The sequence below is a fragment of the Eucalyptus grandis genome, chromosome 6, assembly GCF_016545825.1.
Source record: "Eucalyptus grandis isolate ANBG69807.140 chromosome 6, ASM1654582v1, whole genome shotgun sequence".
NCBI lineage: Eukaryota > Viridiplantae > Streptophyta > Magnoliopsida > Myrtales > Myrtaceae > Eucalyptus > Eucalyptus grandis.
Genome location: NC_052617.1, coordinates 32,632,889 through 32,646,859, shown reverse-complemented (window position 1 = coordinate 32,646,859; position 13,971 = coordinate 32,632,889). Strand labels below are relative to the sequence as shown.

Sequence of the window (13,971 nt, the reverse complement as noted above, 5' to 3'; positions counted from 1 at the left end):
TGGTTTACGACGGTAATTAAATATGCAAACCATGTCGAGGACTCCTGTTGCATATCAAAGTATATAATCATGACTTCTAGATGTGTAGGAGGGAATTCTGTGTGTTTTAGGATGTCCTTATCTGGCTTTGGTCCACAAATGCAGCAGACAACCAGCAGGGAAAGAGTGTTGCTGCTTTCAAGGCCCCTGATCAGGAAAAAAGAAATTGCACAGTTAGTCGCCTTAGATGATGCAAATATGCAGAAATAGTAATCCTTCTTAATCTGATTCAGGTTTTGTTCCTTTGTAATTGATGTAATCTACCTCGGGTAGTAAACGAAGCTTCTACACTCAGTCTTGGGACACATACGTACCAGTGTCTTAATTTATAGGTCGGAGTTCCTAATAGAGGCAGTTATGCAACTGGAGAAAGCATATTGTGTAACATTGTTTAGTACCACATTATATGTTAACGTGATATCACTAACCAATCCCCACACATTGATTTGTCGCAGATCTTTAAACACGAACTGAATCTTGGACAGAAATGTGAACACTTGGTTGATCGGTGATAGAACGTGCAATGTGGTACTTCTTTCATGTGACAGCAAAGATGGCAGAAATACAGCATACCAAACTGCAGACAGACTTATAGATTATCACTCAAAGCTACGGATCTTTTGTCTACCGTAAAATGCAGTTAAATTAGGTGGATGTCCAGGCAATGATATATCACGGTTTCAAAAGCAATTTACTACTTTTGCTCACGATCTCGGGTTGCAACTGATGTGATTGAAACAAGGACCGACACGGGAAAATGACATATCGGAGCTAGGCAAGCTATACAGACTGATTGCATGGTTTCCAGGCAAGGAATTATGCTGTTTTTGCATGGACAGTTAGGGCGTGAATGATAACCATTCTCGCCAGAAATTGATTTCTGGGAGAGAAATAAATTTTTATATTTTTATTTCTAGATGAGTTTCTAAGCAAAAATACCCGTTTGATAATGACACAAAATTTCTTTCTTTTAGATAGCGGCGGGCGACTAGCGGCGACCAACGGACGGCGGCTAGCTGGCGGATGGTGGCGTGACCGGCAAATGGCGAATGACGGACGGCAGACGGCGGGCGGTGGATGATAGCGGCAGCCGATGATCGGCAATCGCGGACAATGGCGGTGGCCGGCGACCAGCGGTGGCCGGCGATGACGGCCGCTACCAGCAATCGGCGAGCAAGCGCGCATGATGAATGGACGACTGATTCATAACAAAAACGAAATATGAGAAGAATTTTTATTTCTCATTTTTCTTTCAAAAATAGAAAAGTAGAAAATTTTTATTTCTTATTTCTATTACAAATTCATTTCTGGAACAAAAATCTATTTCAGAAATAGAAAATGGAATAATTTTATCAAACAGATTTCTATTCCAGAAACAAGTCTGGAATAGAAAATTTGTTTCTAGAACAGAAATTGTAGTTTGTTATGCACTCCTTAAAATAAGCAGAAAAGGAAAAAACATGCATCTAAATTGCAGCGTGAAATAAACTTTTTCGAGGCTGGTAAAAAGAATTTAGGAGCCCACCTAATTAATCCAAGTAGGAATTTAAATTCAGTAATTGGATTTATAGATGTTAATTTAGAGCGAAGCGGCAAAATGATGAGGTAAGGACTTAAGCAACACGATTTTGAAACGCCCATATGTCATCCACATTCAGTTTTGCCGGTGTAAATGGACCAGTATGAAAACAATCAAACCGGCTATGCAGTTGTAGAAACAAAGAGGCATATGAGCTCAACCTAAGATGGTTAATGTCTCGAAAATCATGCTTGAAGTTGTGCAAGATCAAGCATTAGGACAAGCTAGAAAGTGACAGAGAATTCTATATTCGTCTTCGTTATTTACGAAGTTTCATATTGTTAGAATATAAGAGTAAAATAATCTTCAGGAACTTTAGGATTTATTTTATGTATATATAGAACATTATTGAATAGTAAAAGCACTTTTATCTCACATGGTATCAGAGCCTATAGCTTAACCCTAGATGCCATGCTGGAACAGTCGCTGTCGCCACCGTCGGCCACTAGTCAGAACAGTCGCCATCGCCACCATCGGTCACTCATCGGAACAGTTGCCATGGCAACTGGTCTCCGTCATGTGTCCCTTTTCTCACACGCAACTCTTCCTTATGAGAGTTATCTCTCATGCGACCTCGCACCTCGCTCAATTCATGCGACTCACCCAGCTCACGGGGCATCCTCACGCGGCTCACCCATCTCGCGAGACACCCTCGTGCAGCTCCTCTAGTTCGCTCGGCTCCTTGGTGCAACTCTCGTGGCTCGCTGGTTGCTGGTTTTGGTCATTGGGATGCCGGTCGCTTACTTTGGTCACTGATTTCGGTCGCCTCCAGCATTGAAAAATATATATTGGTGGCTGGTCACTGATTTCTGGGCTACTGAGGTTTGTTGATTTATGGGCTGCTGATTCTTGGTGAAATATATGAGTTGATTTGGTCAGGTCGTTTCTTAAGGATGTCTTTGGGTATATGAGTTGCTGATTACTACAAATATATGAGTTGATTTTAATGTATTTGCTTATGTTTGTGGGTTATTGAGACTCTTTTATATGGTGATATATTATCAATCTTGTTGAGTTATTGATTCATTGGGGCTGAGTTATCTGAAGAAAGCTATTGTGAGAATTTTCTTATTGTTCTTGGAGCATGGGTGATACTTCGAGGGATAAAAGAGAGAATGATCCTGAGAAAAATCATTTTGTGATGATTGAGGTTATTTCCTCATCTAATAGAATTATTGATTAGAATCTTGAAGGCAGTTCTAACTTCTATCAATGGAAGAAAATTGTGAAACTTACTTTGACAGGTAAGAATCAGCATAGACACTTAACTAGTCTAAATCCAGAGATGATGAAACTTGGGGCTTTATTGATGCATGTACTCTTGGTCAGATATTAAACTCTATGGAGAGTAATGTAGTTGCTTTAGTAACACATATTGACATAGTTAGAGAACTGTGGGAGTATTTGGATGTGTTATATTCTGATCAAAATAACATGTCGTGGATTTATGAGCTATCATAGGATTTTAACTAATTTGAAAGGAAGAGACACTCTATCACATAGTACTTTGCCAATTTTAAGAGAATGTATGAAGAGTTGAATGATGTTCCCCCTATTTCAGCTAATGTTCAACAAATGCAACTTTAGATAGAACAATTGGCTGTGATGGGATTTTTAGGAGGCTTAGGCCCTGAATATGAAAATGTTAGATCTAGATTCTTGGAGGAGAGACTGTTACGTTACTCATTGATACATTTGCTCGGGTTCTTCGAGTATCTCGTGAGTCTTCTCAAGGTACATCTATGGTAGATAGTTCAGCTCTTATGTCCTAGTCTAAAATTAGCAGTGGTATTAAGAGTGGTGGAGGAAGTCATGGAGGATATGGTGGACATGGTGGCCAAGGGAAAGGCCGAGGCATAGGACAGGGAGAGGCAAAGGTCAACAAAATAATAATGTACAATCTTATGTGTCTAACGATACCTCAAGGGCCACGAGGACATGTCATTATTGTGGCAAACCTAGCCATATTCAGAATTTTTGCTATAAATTACATAAAAGACTAGGGCAACAGGCAACAATTTGTGAATACTACATCCAATACTAACTCTTCTCCAAAGTCATCTGAAGCCAAGGTAGTTGTTATGTCTGAGGAGGAATTTGCCCAATATAACCAATTTCAGATTTCACATATTGCTTCTTCCACTACTACTTTGGTTCAAATAGGTAATGTTATTGCATGTCTTTTAGCTGCTTCCCATACTTGGTTCATTGATTCAGGGGCTTCTAATCACATGTTAAGCCTTTTAGGTATATTTTCCTCTCTTACTCCATTTTCATCCATAGTTACCTTAGCCGATGGATCATCTACACATGTTAAGGGGGTTGGCACTGTTCACCAAACTCTTCCATTACCATTGTCCTCAGTACTGTAATGACCCCACGCTTGAGCCGTTACACTCTCCCCCCCCCCTTGGGAGCACAGGGTTCTCGTTGTGGCCCATATGCAGTTGGAAGTCGACTCTGATACCATTTGTAACGACTCGGGCCCTACTGTGTAATATTGTCCGCTTTGAATACTGAGTCCTCACAGCTTTAAAACGCGTCACACAGATTAGATGAACCTAAGCCTTATAAACTAGCCTCAAGACTTACCCCTAAGCAATGTGGGATAGGAAACGCGCCCCTGCGCTTGGGTTGTCACAAGTACTTTATCTTCCACAATTTCCATTTAACCTCATGTCAATCAATAAATTAACCAAAAACTTTCAGGATCTAGCTACACAGAGGACGATTGGTAGAGGGCGTGAAGTAGGGGCTTTTATATGTTGGAAGACGCTCCATCAATTGCTTGCCCCAATCTTACATCACTACATCATATTTATTGTCATCTTTGTCATCCTTCTTCACATAGTCTTCAAAAGTGAGATTCTAATTTTCGGTCTCTTTCTAGTCTAGAATGTGAGTCATGCCAACTTGGCAAATTATATTGTATTAGCTATCCACCTTGAGTCATTAAATGAGCAGCGTCTCCTTTTTTGTTGGTTCATTTAGATATTTGGGGTCTTTGTCATATGGTTCCCAATTTGGGTTTCCGATATTTTGTTACATTAGTTGATAACTACTCAAGAGTTACTTGATTATATTTAATAAAAAATCACTTAGAATTATTTTCTATATTTCGTGCATTTATATCTAAAATTCATACTCAATTTGGTGTGCATGTTAAACTTTTGTGTTATGATTACGCTAAGAAGTACTTTTCTGTGCCATTATCCGATTTTATGACTCAACATGACATAATCCATGAATCTTCTTGTCTTGATACACCTTGACAAAATGGTGTTATTGAAAGAAAGAATCGACATTTGTTGGAAGTTACTAGATCTATGCTATTTGAGATAAAGGTCCCTAAAACCTTTTGGTCCGATGCTATTCTAACTACATGCTATCTCATTAATTAGATGCTTTCTTCTATTTTGCAAGGTGGCATTCCATTTTTTACTTTGTTTCCAAATGAGCCACTATTTATCTTACCACGCCGAATTTTTGGTTGTGTTGTTTTATTTGTGATCATCGACCTGGAGTATCAAAACTTGATCCAAGGGCTATCAAGTGTATGTTTATGGGTTATTCCCATACTCAAAAGGGATATCGTTGTTATTCTCCATCATTGAGAAAATACTTTATAACCGTTGATGTCTCATTCTTTGAATCCACTCATTGTCATGATGTTCCAATTACTGTGTCTGAATTGGATGAAGACTTATATGTGACCTCCATTCAATCGACTACTTCAAATGTTTCACCAATATCTCCATAGGAACAACCTCCTCTCAAGTTTTATACTCAACGCCCTTGAGTAGTATTGCTCCCCCGTCCTCCCGTCACTACTACATCATCTTCTGCTCCAAATCTGCTATTAGACCCTTCTCTTGTATCTGATCTTGATCTTCCTATTGCTCATTGAAAAGGTACACGTGCCTATACTCAACATTCTATTGCAAATTTTATCTATTACTCTTCTATGTCTTCTTCTTTTCGGTCATTTTTAACTACTGTTGAACAACATCAAGTACCTAAGTCTGTAGCTGAAGCATTACAAAGTTATGACAGCAATGGAAGAAGAATTAAAGGCTCTTGAAATGAATCAAACTTGAGATTTGATACCTCTTTCCTTTAGACAAAGCTGCTAGTGCTTGTCGATGGGTATATGTTGTGAAGGTCAATCATAATGGTTCTCTTACTCATTTAAAAGTAAGACTTACCCAAAGTGTATGGAGTTGACTATTTGGACAACTTTTTCTCCTATTGCCAAATTTACTTCTATTTGAATTTTGATCTCTCTTGCTGCCATAAATAACTGGCCCATATTTCAACTTGATGTTAAGAATGCTTTCTTGCATGGTACTCTTAATGAGGATGTTTATATGGAGCAACCTCCTGGTTTGTTGCTTAAGGGGAGTCTAGGGGATTGGTTTGCAAATTAAAGAAATCTTCATATGGTTTGAAGCAATCTCAATGGGCATGGTTTGGAAGATTTTCTGAGGCCATACTTTCTTTTGGAATGTCAAGATGTGAAAATGATCACTCTTTCTTTTATAAACATTTTGGGGGAGGCAAATTATTCTTGATTGTATATGTTGATGATATTATCATCACAGGAGATGACTTGGCCGGTATAGCTGAGCTAAAGATCTACCTTCAACATCGGTTTCAGACTAAAAACTTAGGAAAATGGAAGTATTTCCTAGGAATTGAAGTTGCATAGTCAATGAAAGGTATTGTTTTGTCACAATGAAAATATATCTTGGATTTGCTTACTGAGACAAGTATATTGGGATCAAAGTCTCTTGATTCACCTATGGAACAAGGGGCTAAACTTACCGTTAAGGAAAGGGAGATCTTTGATAATCCCGAGAGATATAAAAGATTGATGAGTAAGCTGAATTACCTTACAATCACTCATCCAAATGTTTCCTTTCCAATTAGTGTATGTCTTCCCCCCCGAACTTCTCATTGGGATGTAGTTACTTGTATATTGTGGTACTTGAAGAAGACTCCAGGGAAAGGCATTGTTGACTAGAACCACGATCATAACAAAGTTGAAGGATTTTCTGATGCTAATTGGGCAGGGTCTCCAAATGATAGGAGGTCAACCATAGGCTATTGTACCTTGGTCGAAGGGAATTTGGCATCATGGAAGAGTAAGAAGCAGAGTGTTGTTGCTCGCTCCAGTGCTGAGTCAAAATATAAAGTCATGGCACAAGTGACGTGTGAATTACTTTGAATTCAACAGTTACTGACTAAGTTAAGTTTCAAAGCTTCAACACCTATGACCCTATGGTGTGATAATAAAGCTGCAATGTATATAGCTTCCAATCTTGTGTTTCAGAGAGAATAAAACACATTAAGGTTGATTGTCATTTTATTCTAGAGAAGTTGTAGAGTGGATTGATTCTTCCTAGTCATATTCGAACTGCTTATGGATATTCTTACTAAACCTCTAGGAAATTAGAGGATAGATTATATTTGTAACAAGTTGGGCATGATTAATATCTATACTCCAACTTAAGGGGGAGTGTTAGAATATAATGCTAAAATAGTTTTTAGGAACTTTAGGGTTTATTTTATGTATATATAGAACATTATCGAATAATAGAAGCACTTTTCTCTCACATGTATAATAGTAATGCGGTCGGGCACCTTTGCTCTTCAAGGACTCATGTGTATTTTGACTATATCTGGTATGTAAGTATGACAAACTTCAATTGAGAGTGAAGTGTCTAGGAAACTTCACTGCATTAAAGCATTGCACATTTTGGTGAAAATAAACGAGAATAGTGTTGTTCAGACAGATGGAAGATAGCACTAGCTATCAACGGGGTTTTCAGCCAATGATTTGCCACATTAGCAAATTGTGATATTTTCTGTACAGTCACCCTTCATTACATTTCGAAAGATTATGTGAAGAGTTTTCCGAATGTACAATGTCAAAGTTGAGGGAGAGAAATCTCTGCATTTGTCCATGCTTGCATAATGATTAGTTCTTTCATCCTTTGAAATTTTTGCCTCGAGCATAGTTGCTTAGTCCGAATGGCTGTGCGTATGCTATACCCTACAAGCCACATATATTTGTTTATTTGTTTGTTTATTTGTCTAACCCTTTATCCAAAATCATCATCACCTATTTTTTCTTGGGGTGAGATAGTTTAGGTCAAGCCGATTCAACACCTAACCTAAGGACTAACCCACTCAGTGTTGGTTCTCAATTTTTAAAACTAGAGACCAACCATGTTGAGCCTGAAATCGATGACTGGATTGACCTTGTGGGTCCAGCCTGATTCTAGGGTAAACCCATGACCAACTAATTCCTTTTTGTATTCCTTAAAAAAATAAAAATACATTTTAAAATTACATATCCATTGACAATACAAAATTAAGCAATCAAATAGTGAACATCGGTAGGGGTTATATAGAAATGTGAGATAAGGTTATATTATTAATCTCTCCACTAAGAAAAAGCAATAAACTATAAAAGACGAACTTGTAAAATAATATAAACAATAAAAAGTACGTAAACGCAAAAGGAAGGGGAAGAGAATCAGAGGTAGAAGCGTGAAAATGGAGCGGAAGAGAATTGATCACTAATTTTAAATGAGTAGAAAGAAGAAGAGATTGCCCTAAAAAATGTGGAAATGTAATTTAGCAATAATCTGAGATTAAGGGAGACTGAAACTAAGAAATAGGGAAACGGCAAAAGAAGAGGAGCAGCATTTATAGTTATATACCTAGGGTTTCAATAAAAATAATAATAATAATAAAAAGACAGCTATAAAGCTAGCTCAAGTTAGATCAATCCTAAAGTCTTAAAATCAGGAATTAACCAGGAATCAATCCGCACAATAGAGGTTCCAGCTGTCTCAAAACCAGATACCAACCTAGTCTCTCCAGAAACGGACCAAGATCGGCCGAGTTGATGGGTTTGGGCTAGTCCAAGGTCAATCCAGGTTTCTGTGAATGGCCGCTCACCCCCTAATTTTTCAGTATGTTTTTAATCCCAAAACCCACTATCTCAACAGGCATTACTTGACAGAAACACAACATGTGCACTGGGCAAGAGACAACACACGCGGATGCATAGATATCCAAGTTGAGATCCATGAATAATGCAACTAATGATGTGCCTAATATAGCTAACGCGCGACATTTTTCGCATTGCTCTGTTCCGAAGGAGCGAGCCCTTTTTGCTCATGGCGGATCATAGTCACAAGGCTAGGACAGGACGGCAATTTTCTGAGCAAATCTGCGTGATTTGGGGCAAATAGTTCCATAGGGCATCGTGGAACCTGTGATGTCCTCTGGCTGCGGCCATGACCAGTGTAAAAGGGCCCTCGAAGCATTCATTAATACAGATTCTAACCGTCAACAGTCAAAAAAGGAAAAAGTGGACATGCCCACTCTGCAAAGGGAGATTTTCCCCCCTAAAACATTTGAAGATATATATAGGACAAGAATATAAAAGCTTCACATCCAAGGTACTAGATTGGTCGGACGTCCGAATAAGCATTGGTACTCCATGACTTCCATGGTGGGGCTAGCAGGGTTTAGTTGCCTGAACCGAATGCCAAGAAACAGAGCAGTACAAGCTAAGAAACTCAAAAGAACAACTCATCTTATTTCTCACGGCATTCTGATTGAAGGTCATTTTGATGTCGCTCATTTGTTGTGAGTGCTAGCGATTACATCCACAAAAGAGACGAGCTCGGTGGGGAATTCGGGAAAATTTTGACTATGCACATTTTTTGAAGTCGCTCGGATTTTTACATGTCTTTCTGATCATCTGTGAGTATATCGATTGGCTTGCGCTCAATGAGCAACTTCCACAAGAATCCCGCTTCAAATGTGATTCCAGGATATCCTGATTTAAAATTTGAACGAAAGAGCTGATCTTGTTCTAGAAAGGAAAGGGAAAAAGAAAACTCCACCGGCACATTCCATCAAAATCCCACTTCCTGGCAGCCTGGCACCTCCTGACCGTTGTGCTCTATTTACAGTTTAGATCCTTGATCATCAAGTGCTGAAATTCAGATATACCTTCTAATGGTGATCGGTAGCTACTCCACGCTACCACACAGGGAAAAGATAGGCCGCATCTTTTTCCTTTGCGAGCATACGTCTCCCTAAATGTAACTGCGGGCCAGGCTACCATGAGATCTGTCTAGTGAAGCAACTCTGGCACGATGTATATTACTACCGAGATTAGCAGCCGCATTCTTTGCTCTCTGACCATGAGGGAGTTCACAGGCCTCACTGATCGAGGATAACCTGATTTCTGCGGGAGGGATGAAGCAATCTAACGACAGTCCTGGGACATTGAACGCCACTTCCTCGATGGTCCATGCTTCCTCCATCCTGGTCTTGGTATGGTTCATGGCAGTTTCTCCAAACCTGAAGAGGGTCACTACCGACCGTCCTGAATGTGCGATCATAATTCCCTCCACAGGCCTATAATCGTCGAGGAAGGAGTTGATTGTGGTCTCCCAATACACAGCATCACCTCCGTTGTTCTGGATCCGGGTCAAGTGCGAGTCTTCCAAGTGAATGAGGAGCCCTGTTTTCTGGCTGAAGTACCCAAATAGAACGTGCCGTATGATTTCAGCTGGTCCATCGCTCCTGGCCTTCAGGGTGACAGGGTCTGCGCAAAGCTTAAGAATGAAACAGTCCTCTCCATTGACCATCTTCTCCCCAATACACCGCGCATTGGTAAACATGCTTGCCGTGGTTCTTGGATCAAGACCCTGATACACGACCGAATAACACAATTGAAATAAGACACGGAAACAGTACTCTTTTTCGACAAGGAATTTTTAGATCATTATCCTATTAATTAGGTCTGGCTATACTAAGTATCGGACGCAAGATAGTTCAATAATTGAGCCGATTCAATTCCTCTTGTTAATAGTCGGTGCAGAGAACCAAGAAGTGTTCACCTGGAGTGCACGACGGAGAGGCCTAACAGGTCCCTTCGCTGCATGCGCACCGAGCCATGGCGTGTGCCTCCATACAATCTTCCCATTGCAGCCGGCGTGAACCTTGCTGCCCCCAAGCGCCAGCTCGACATACCACATGTCGGGATTCATCTGCCAGAGAACGAACCCACCTGACTCAGCGGCCTTAGAGGAATTCTTGTTCTTGATGACTTTGTTGGGCGTCTCGAATTCGGAGGCTATCATCCGGACCTTTCCCATGGCGTATGCGTTGTTAATGGAGTTCTGGAGCTTCTGTCCTCCAGACGCTGCCATGTACTGCTGCAGTATGTACTGCGCGGACGACGATTCCTGCAAAATCGCCCTTAACAGAATCAGAAGAAAAATTCCGACTTGCTTCTTCAAATCGAAGTTCTTCTCCAACATAAATCTATTTTTTCTTTGGGTCGGAGACATATGCTTCTTCAAATCGAAGTTCTTCTCCAACATAAATCTATTTTTTCTTTGGGTCGGAGACATATGCTGTGTACTACTCTCACTAGTGGCAGTTTCCTACATCACACTTCATGGAAGAAACGCAAAGAAAACACATGCGTTGGCGATACCATTTGAGCGTTTTCAGCAAGTACCCCAGAAGCAGAGCATGCATAGTTTCATCACCTCCCCCATGACTCATTCAAAGAAAAAAGAAAAGCCAAAATGCTAATCCCGAATTTCCAAAAAAATGTTTCGAAACCTCACAACAGAAACACAGTAATTTATCGAACACTTTAGTAATTTTGGCGCTAGTTATGAAACGACTTTCCCAGAAATATGCCAACCCATTACAGGGATCTAGAGAAAGAGAGAGAGAGAACTAACAATGGGGATGTTCTTGATGCTGAGGTGAGGGAGGGGATCGGAGGCGGCCACGTGCACGGGAGCGAGCGGCGCCCCGAGCACGCCGAGCAGAAGCCTCAGATTCGACTGCTTGCTGGCGGCTGCGGCGGCGGCGGCGGAGGAGGAAGAGGAGGAGACGGAGGGCGCCCGCATCCAGTGTCCCCTCCTGGAGTCCCCGCATTCCGCGCCGTCCGGATCGGGGCCCTCCATCAGCGGGGAGAGAGCCTCGACGGGCCGCATCAGGCTCCCGGATCTCGAGATCAGCAGCTCGGGCGGCGCCACCTGGCCCCCCTTCCTCCGCCTGAAGAGGCCGCTCATGGGCGACGCGCTCCTGCCGCGGGGGCTCTTGGCCCTGGAGCGGGGACGGGAGCGCGAGGGGGAGAGGCCGCGCACCACCTCGTCCTTGAGAGCGGAGAAGAACCCCTGCTTCTTCTCCATGTCACGAACCCGCCACCGAGCGTCCACACCCACGACGCGCGCGGAGACAGAGGCAGAGAGAGAAACAGAGGAGCTTCAGCGAGAAGCAGCAGCTGGGCAACAGAGTGAGGAGAAGCAAAAGGGGAAGAGAGAGAGAGAGAGAGAGTGATTGGTGTCGAGTTTCGAGCTGGAGAGAGCGAAACGGGGGGAAGGGGAAGAGTGGGAAAAACAAATGGCAAAGTGGCAATGATGGGTTGTTCTTTCTTATTACGTCTCGGTGGTTTTCTTTTTGGAATGCATAGCCGGGAGACAAAAGCCTCACCCTCTCTCTCTCTCTCTCTCTCACCTCACCTCACTGTGGAGGATGAATCTGGTGATGATGGGGTCGTAGCTTCTCTCCCTTTCTCTCTCTCTCTCTGTCTTTCTAAAAAAGATGGATACTTTAATTATGCTCAACCAAGGCCTCCTCCTCTGCCCTCTCCTTCTTCTCCTTCTCCTTCTCCTTTACGTGCGTCTCGTCTCTCCTCTCATCATTACCCAAAAATACTTTTGGGTTTAGTTTATTCAGACGAACGCTTCGTCGTCTCCCCCTCCTTCTTCTTGAATCTTGAGAGAGAGCGAGAGAATTAGAGCTTTAAAAGACTGCTAGAGGAACAGGACAACATGGGAGAGAGAGAGAGAGAGAGAGAGAGAGATCTTTTGGGCAGGCAGGTGCTGCTTTCTCGTGGAACACGGAGGCAAATGTGGGGTTTGGCGCCGCTCATAACGGTCAAAGATTAGGGTTTTCCCGGTGCGTGGGTCAAACCGGATGCGGCCGAGTGCGACTAAAGTGAAAATTGAAAACCCCATCCCTCTCCCCATATCATATCCAAAGTTTAATCCCCCCAAAAAAAAAAAAAGGTACAAAAAGGGGGGGAAATCCCATCTTTTTATTAAAGTAAAAAATCCTCTCGTAAGACATGAGGTTGATGGAGGATTAAAGAACCCGTTGGATTAAAAACAGATTCCGCGTCCAGAAATCACCACGATTCTCGTTAGCGTCATGTTTAGGACGGCACCCGTCATTAGATTAATTTGAGGTTCATTCGAACGAGGGATGCAAGGGCGATGCACATCGATGCATCGAAGTAGGAGAAAATGAAGGGAAGATTGACCTTTTTCGGCCTTCTTAATGGTACCTTTTCATCATTGTGTACTTACATTTGATTACTGTCGCGGATGCCATTATTCTAATCCCAATTCGTGTTTAAAGCTGAACGTTGCGGAACATGAAGTAGAGACAACATAAAATAAGTTCGAGGCCGTGTCGTGAGCGAGCTAAACCCAAGGCAATAATTCTACGTGCAAAAGCAAGCCGGTCTCATTTCCCATTGGCCAACCAACATCCTATTACTCCTAAAATGAGATATTATTTAATAGAAATAGATGTATTAAAAGCCTTAAAATACGTTATAAAAGTACAATTGAGTTCTAAAACTTTTGAAAAGTACAATTAAATCATAAAACTTATTATAAAAGTATAATTGAGTCTTAAAACTTTTAAAATATATAAAAACTTGTCAAATTTGTGGACATTTTGCAAATTTTAAAATTTGATTATACTTTTTAAAATTTTATAACTCAATTGTACATTTTTAATAACAACTCAATTGCACTTTCATCGTAGGTTTTGAGTTTTTAGTGCATTTATTCTTATCTAATATGTGTATATATATATATATTTTATATAATATAATTTTTGTTAATTTACACTATGAATTTATGGGAGCCCCCATGCCACGTAGCCTCATTTAAAGCGGGAGGGAGGGAGGGAGGAGAGTAGCGTTGGTGGGTAAAAACTAAAAGCGGGGGACCGGAGCAGGTGCGGCTTAGCGTCGCGCGCCTTGTCTTCATCCGCACGACCGTCTAAACCCGACAAACATAAAAGGAGCACCCAGCAGCAGCCGCCCTCCCTTCGTCCCCCACTCCTTGTCTTTCCACCCCAAAAGCGACCACGACGACGACCGGACAATTGGCTTCCACTTCTTCTCTCCTATGTCACGTCGCCAATCACGGGGATATAACCCAAAAAAAAAAATTCAACAAAAATTCCGCCCTTTCCACTTCGTTTCATTTCCCTACTCCAGACCT

The 13,971-nt window shown here is 41.5% G+C and overlaps 1 protein-coding gene across 1 annotated transcript; it reads right to left on the bottom strand.

Moving 5' to 3' along the window:
- Window positions 1–8,936: 8,936 nt before the first annotated feature.
- LOC104449281 (hypothetical protein) lies at window positions 8,937–12,479 on the bottom strand. Its single transcript, XM_010063397.3, has 3 exons — window positions 11,407–12,479; window positions 10,549–10,896; window positions 8,937–10,356 (listed from the first exon to the last, which is right to left on the bottom strand). The coding sequence occupies exons 1-3, from the start codon at window positions 11,860–11,862 to the stop codon at window positions 9,739–9,741; spliced, it is 1,422 nt and encodes a 473-aa protein (XP_010061699.2). The 5' UTR covers window positions 11,863–12,479; the 3' UTR covers window positions 8,937–9,738.
- Between the last annotated feature and the right edge of the window lie 1,492 nt (window positions 12,480–13,971).

Bases quoted from the DNA above. Each gene is read 5' to 3' on its own strand.
- LOC104449281 (XM_010063397.3), bottom strand. From the start codon at position 11,862: ATGGAGAAGAAGCAGGGGTTCTTCTCCGCTCTCAAGGACGAGGTGGTG. The intron at 10,897-11,406 runs GTTAGTTCTCTC...GCGATTTTGCAG, and splicing joins GCATCAAGAACATCCCCATT to GAATCGTCGTCCGCGCAGTA. The intron at 10,357-10,548 runs GTGAACACTTCT...GTCGTGTATCAG, and splicing joins CTCTCCGTCGTGCACTCCAG to GGTCTTGATCCAAGAACCAC.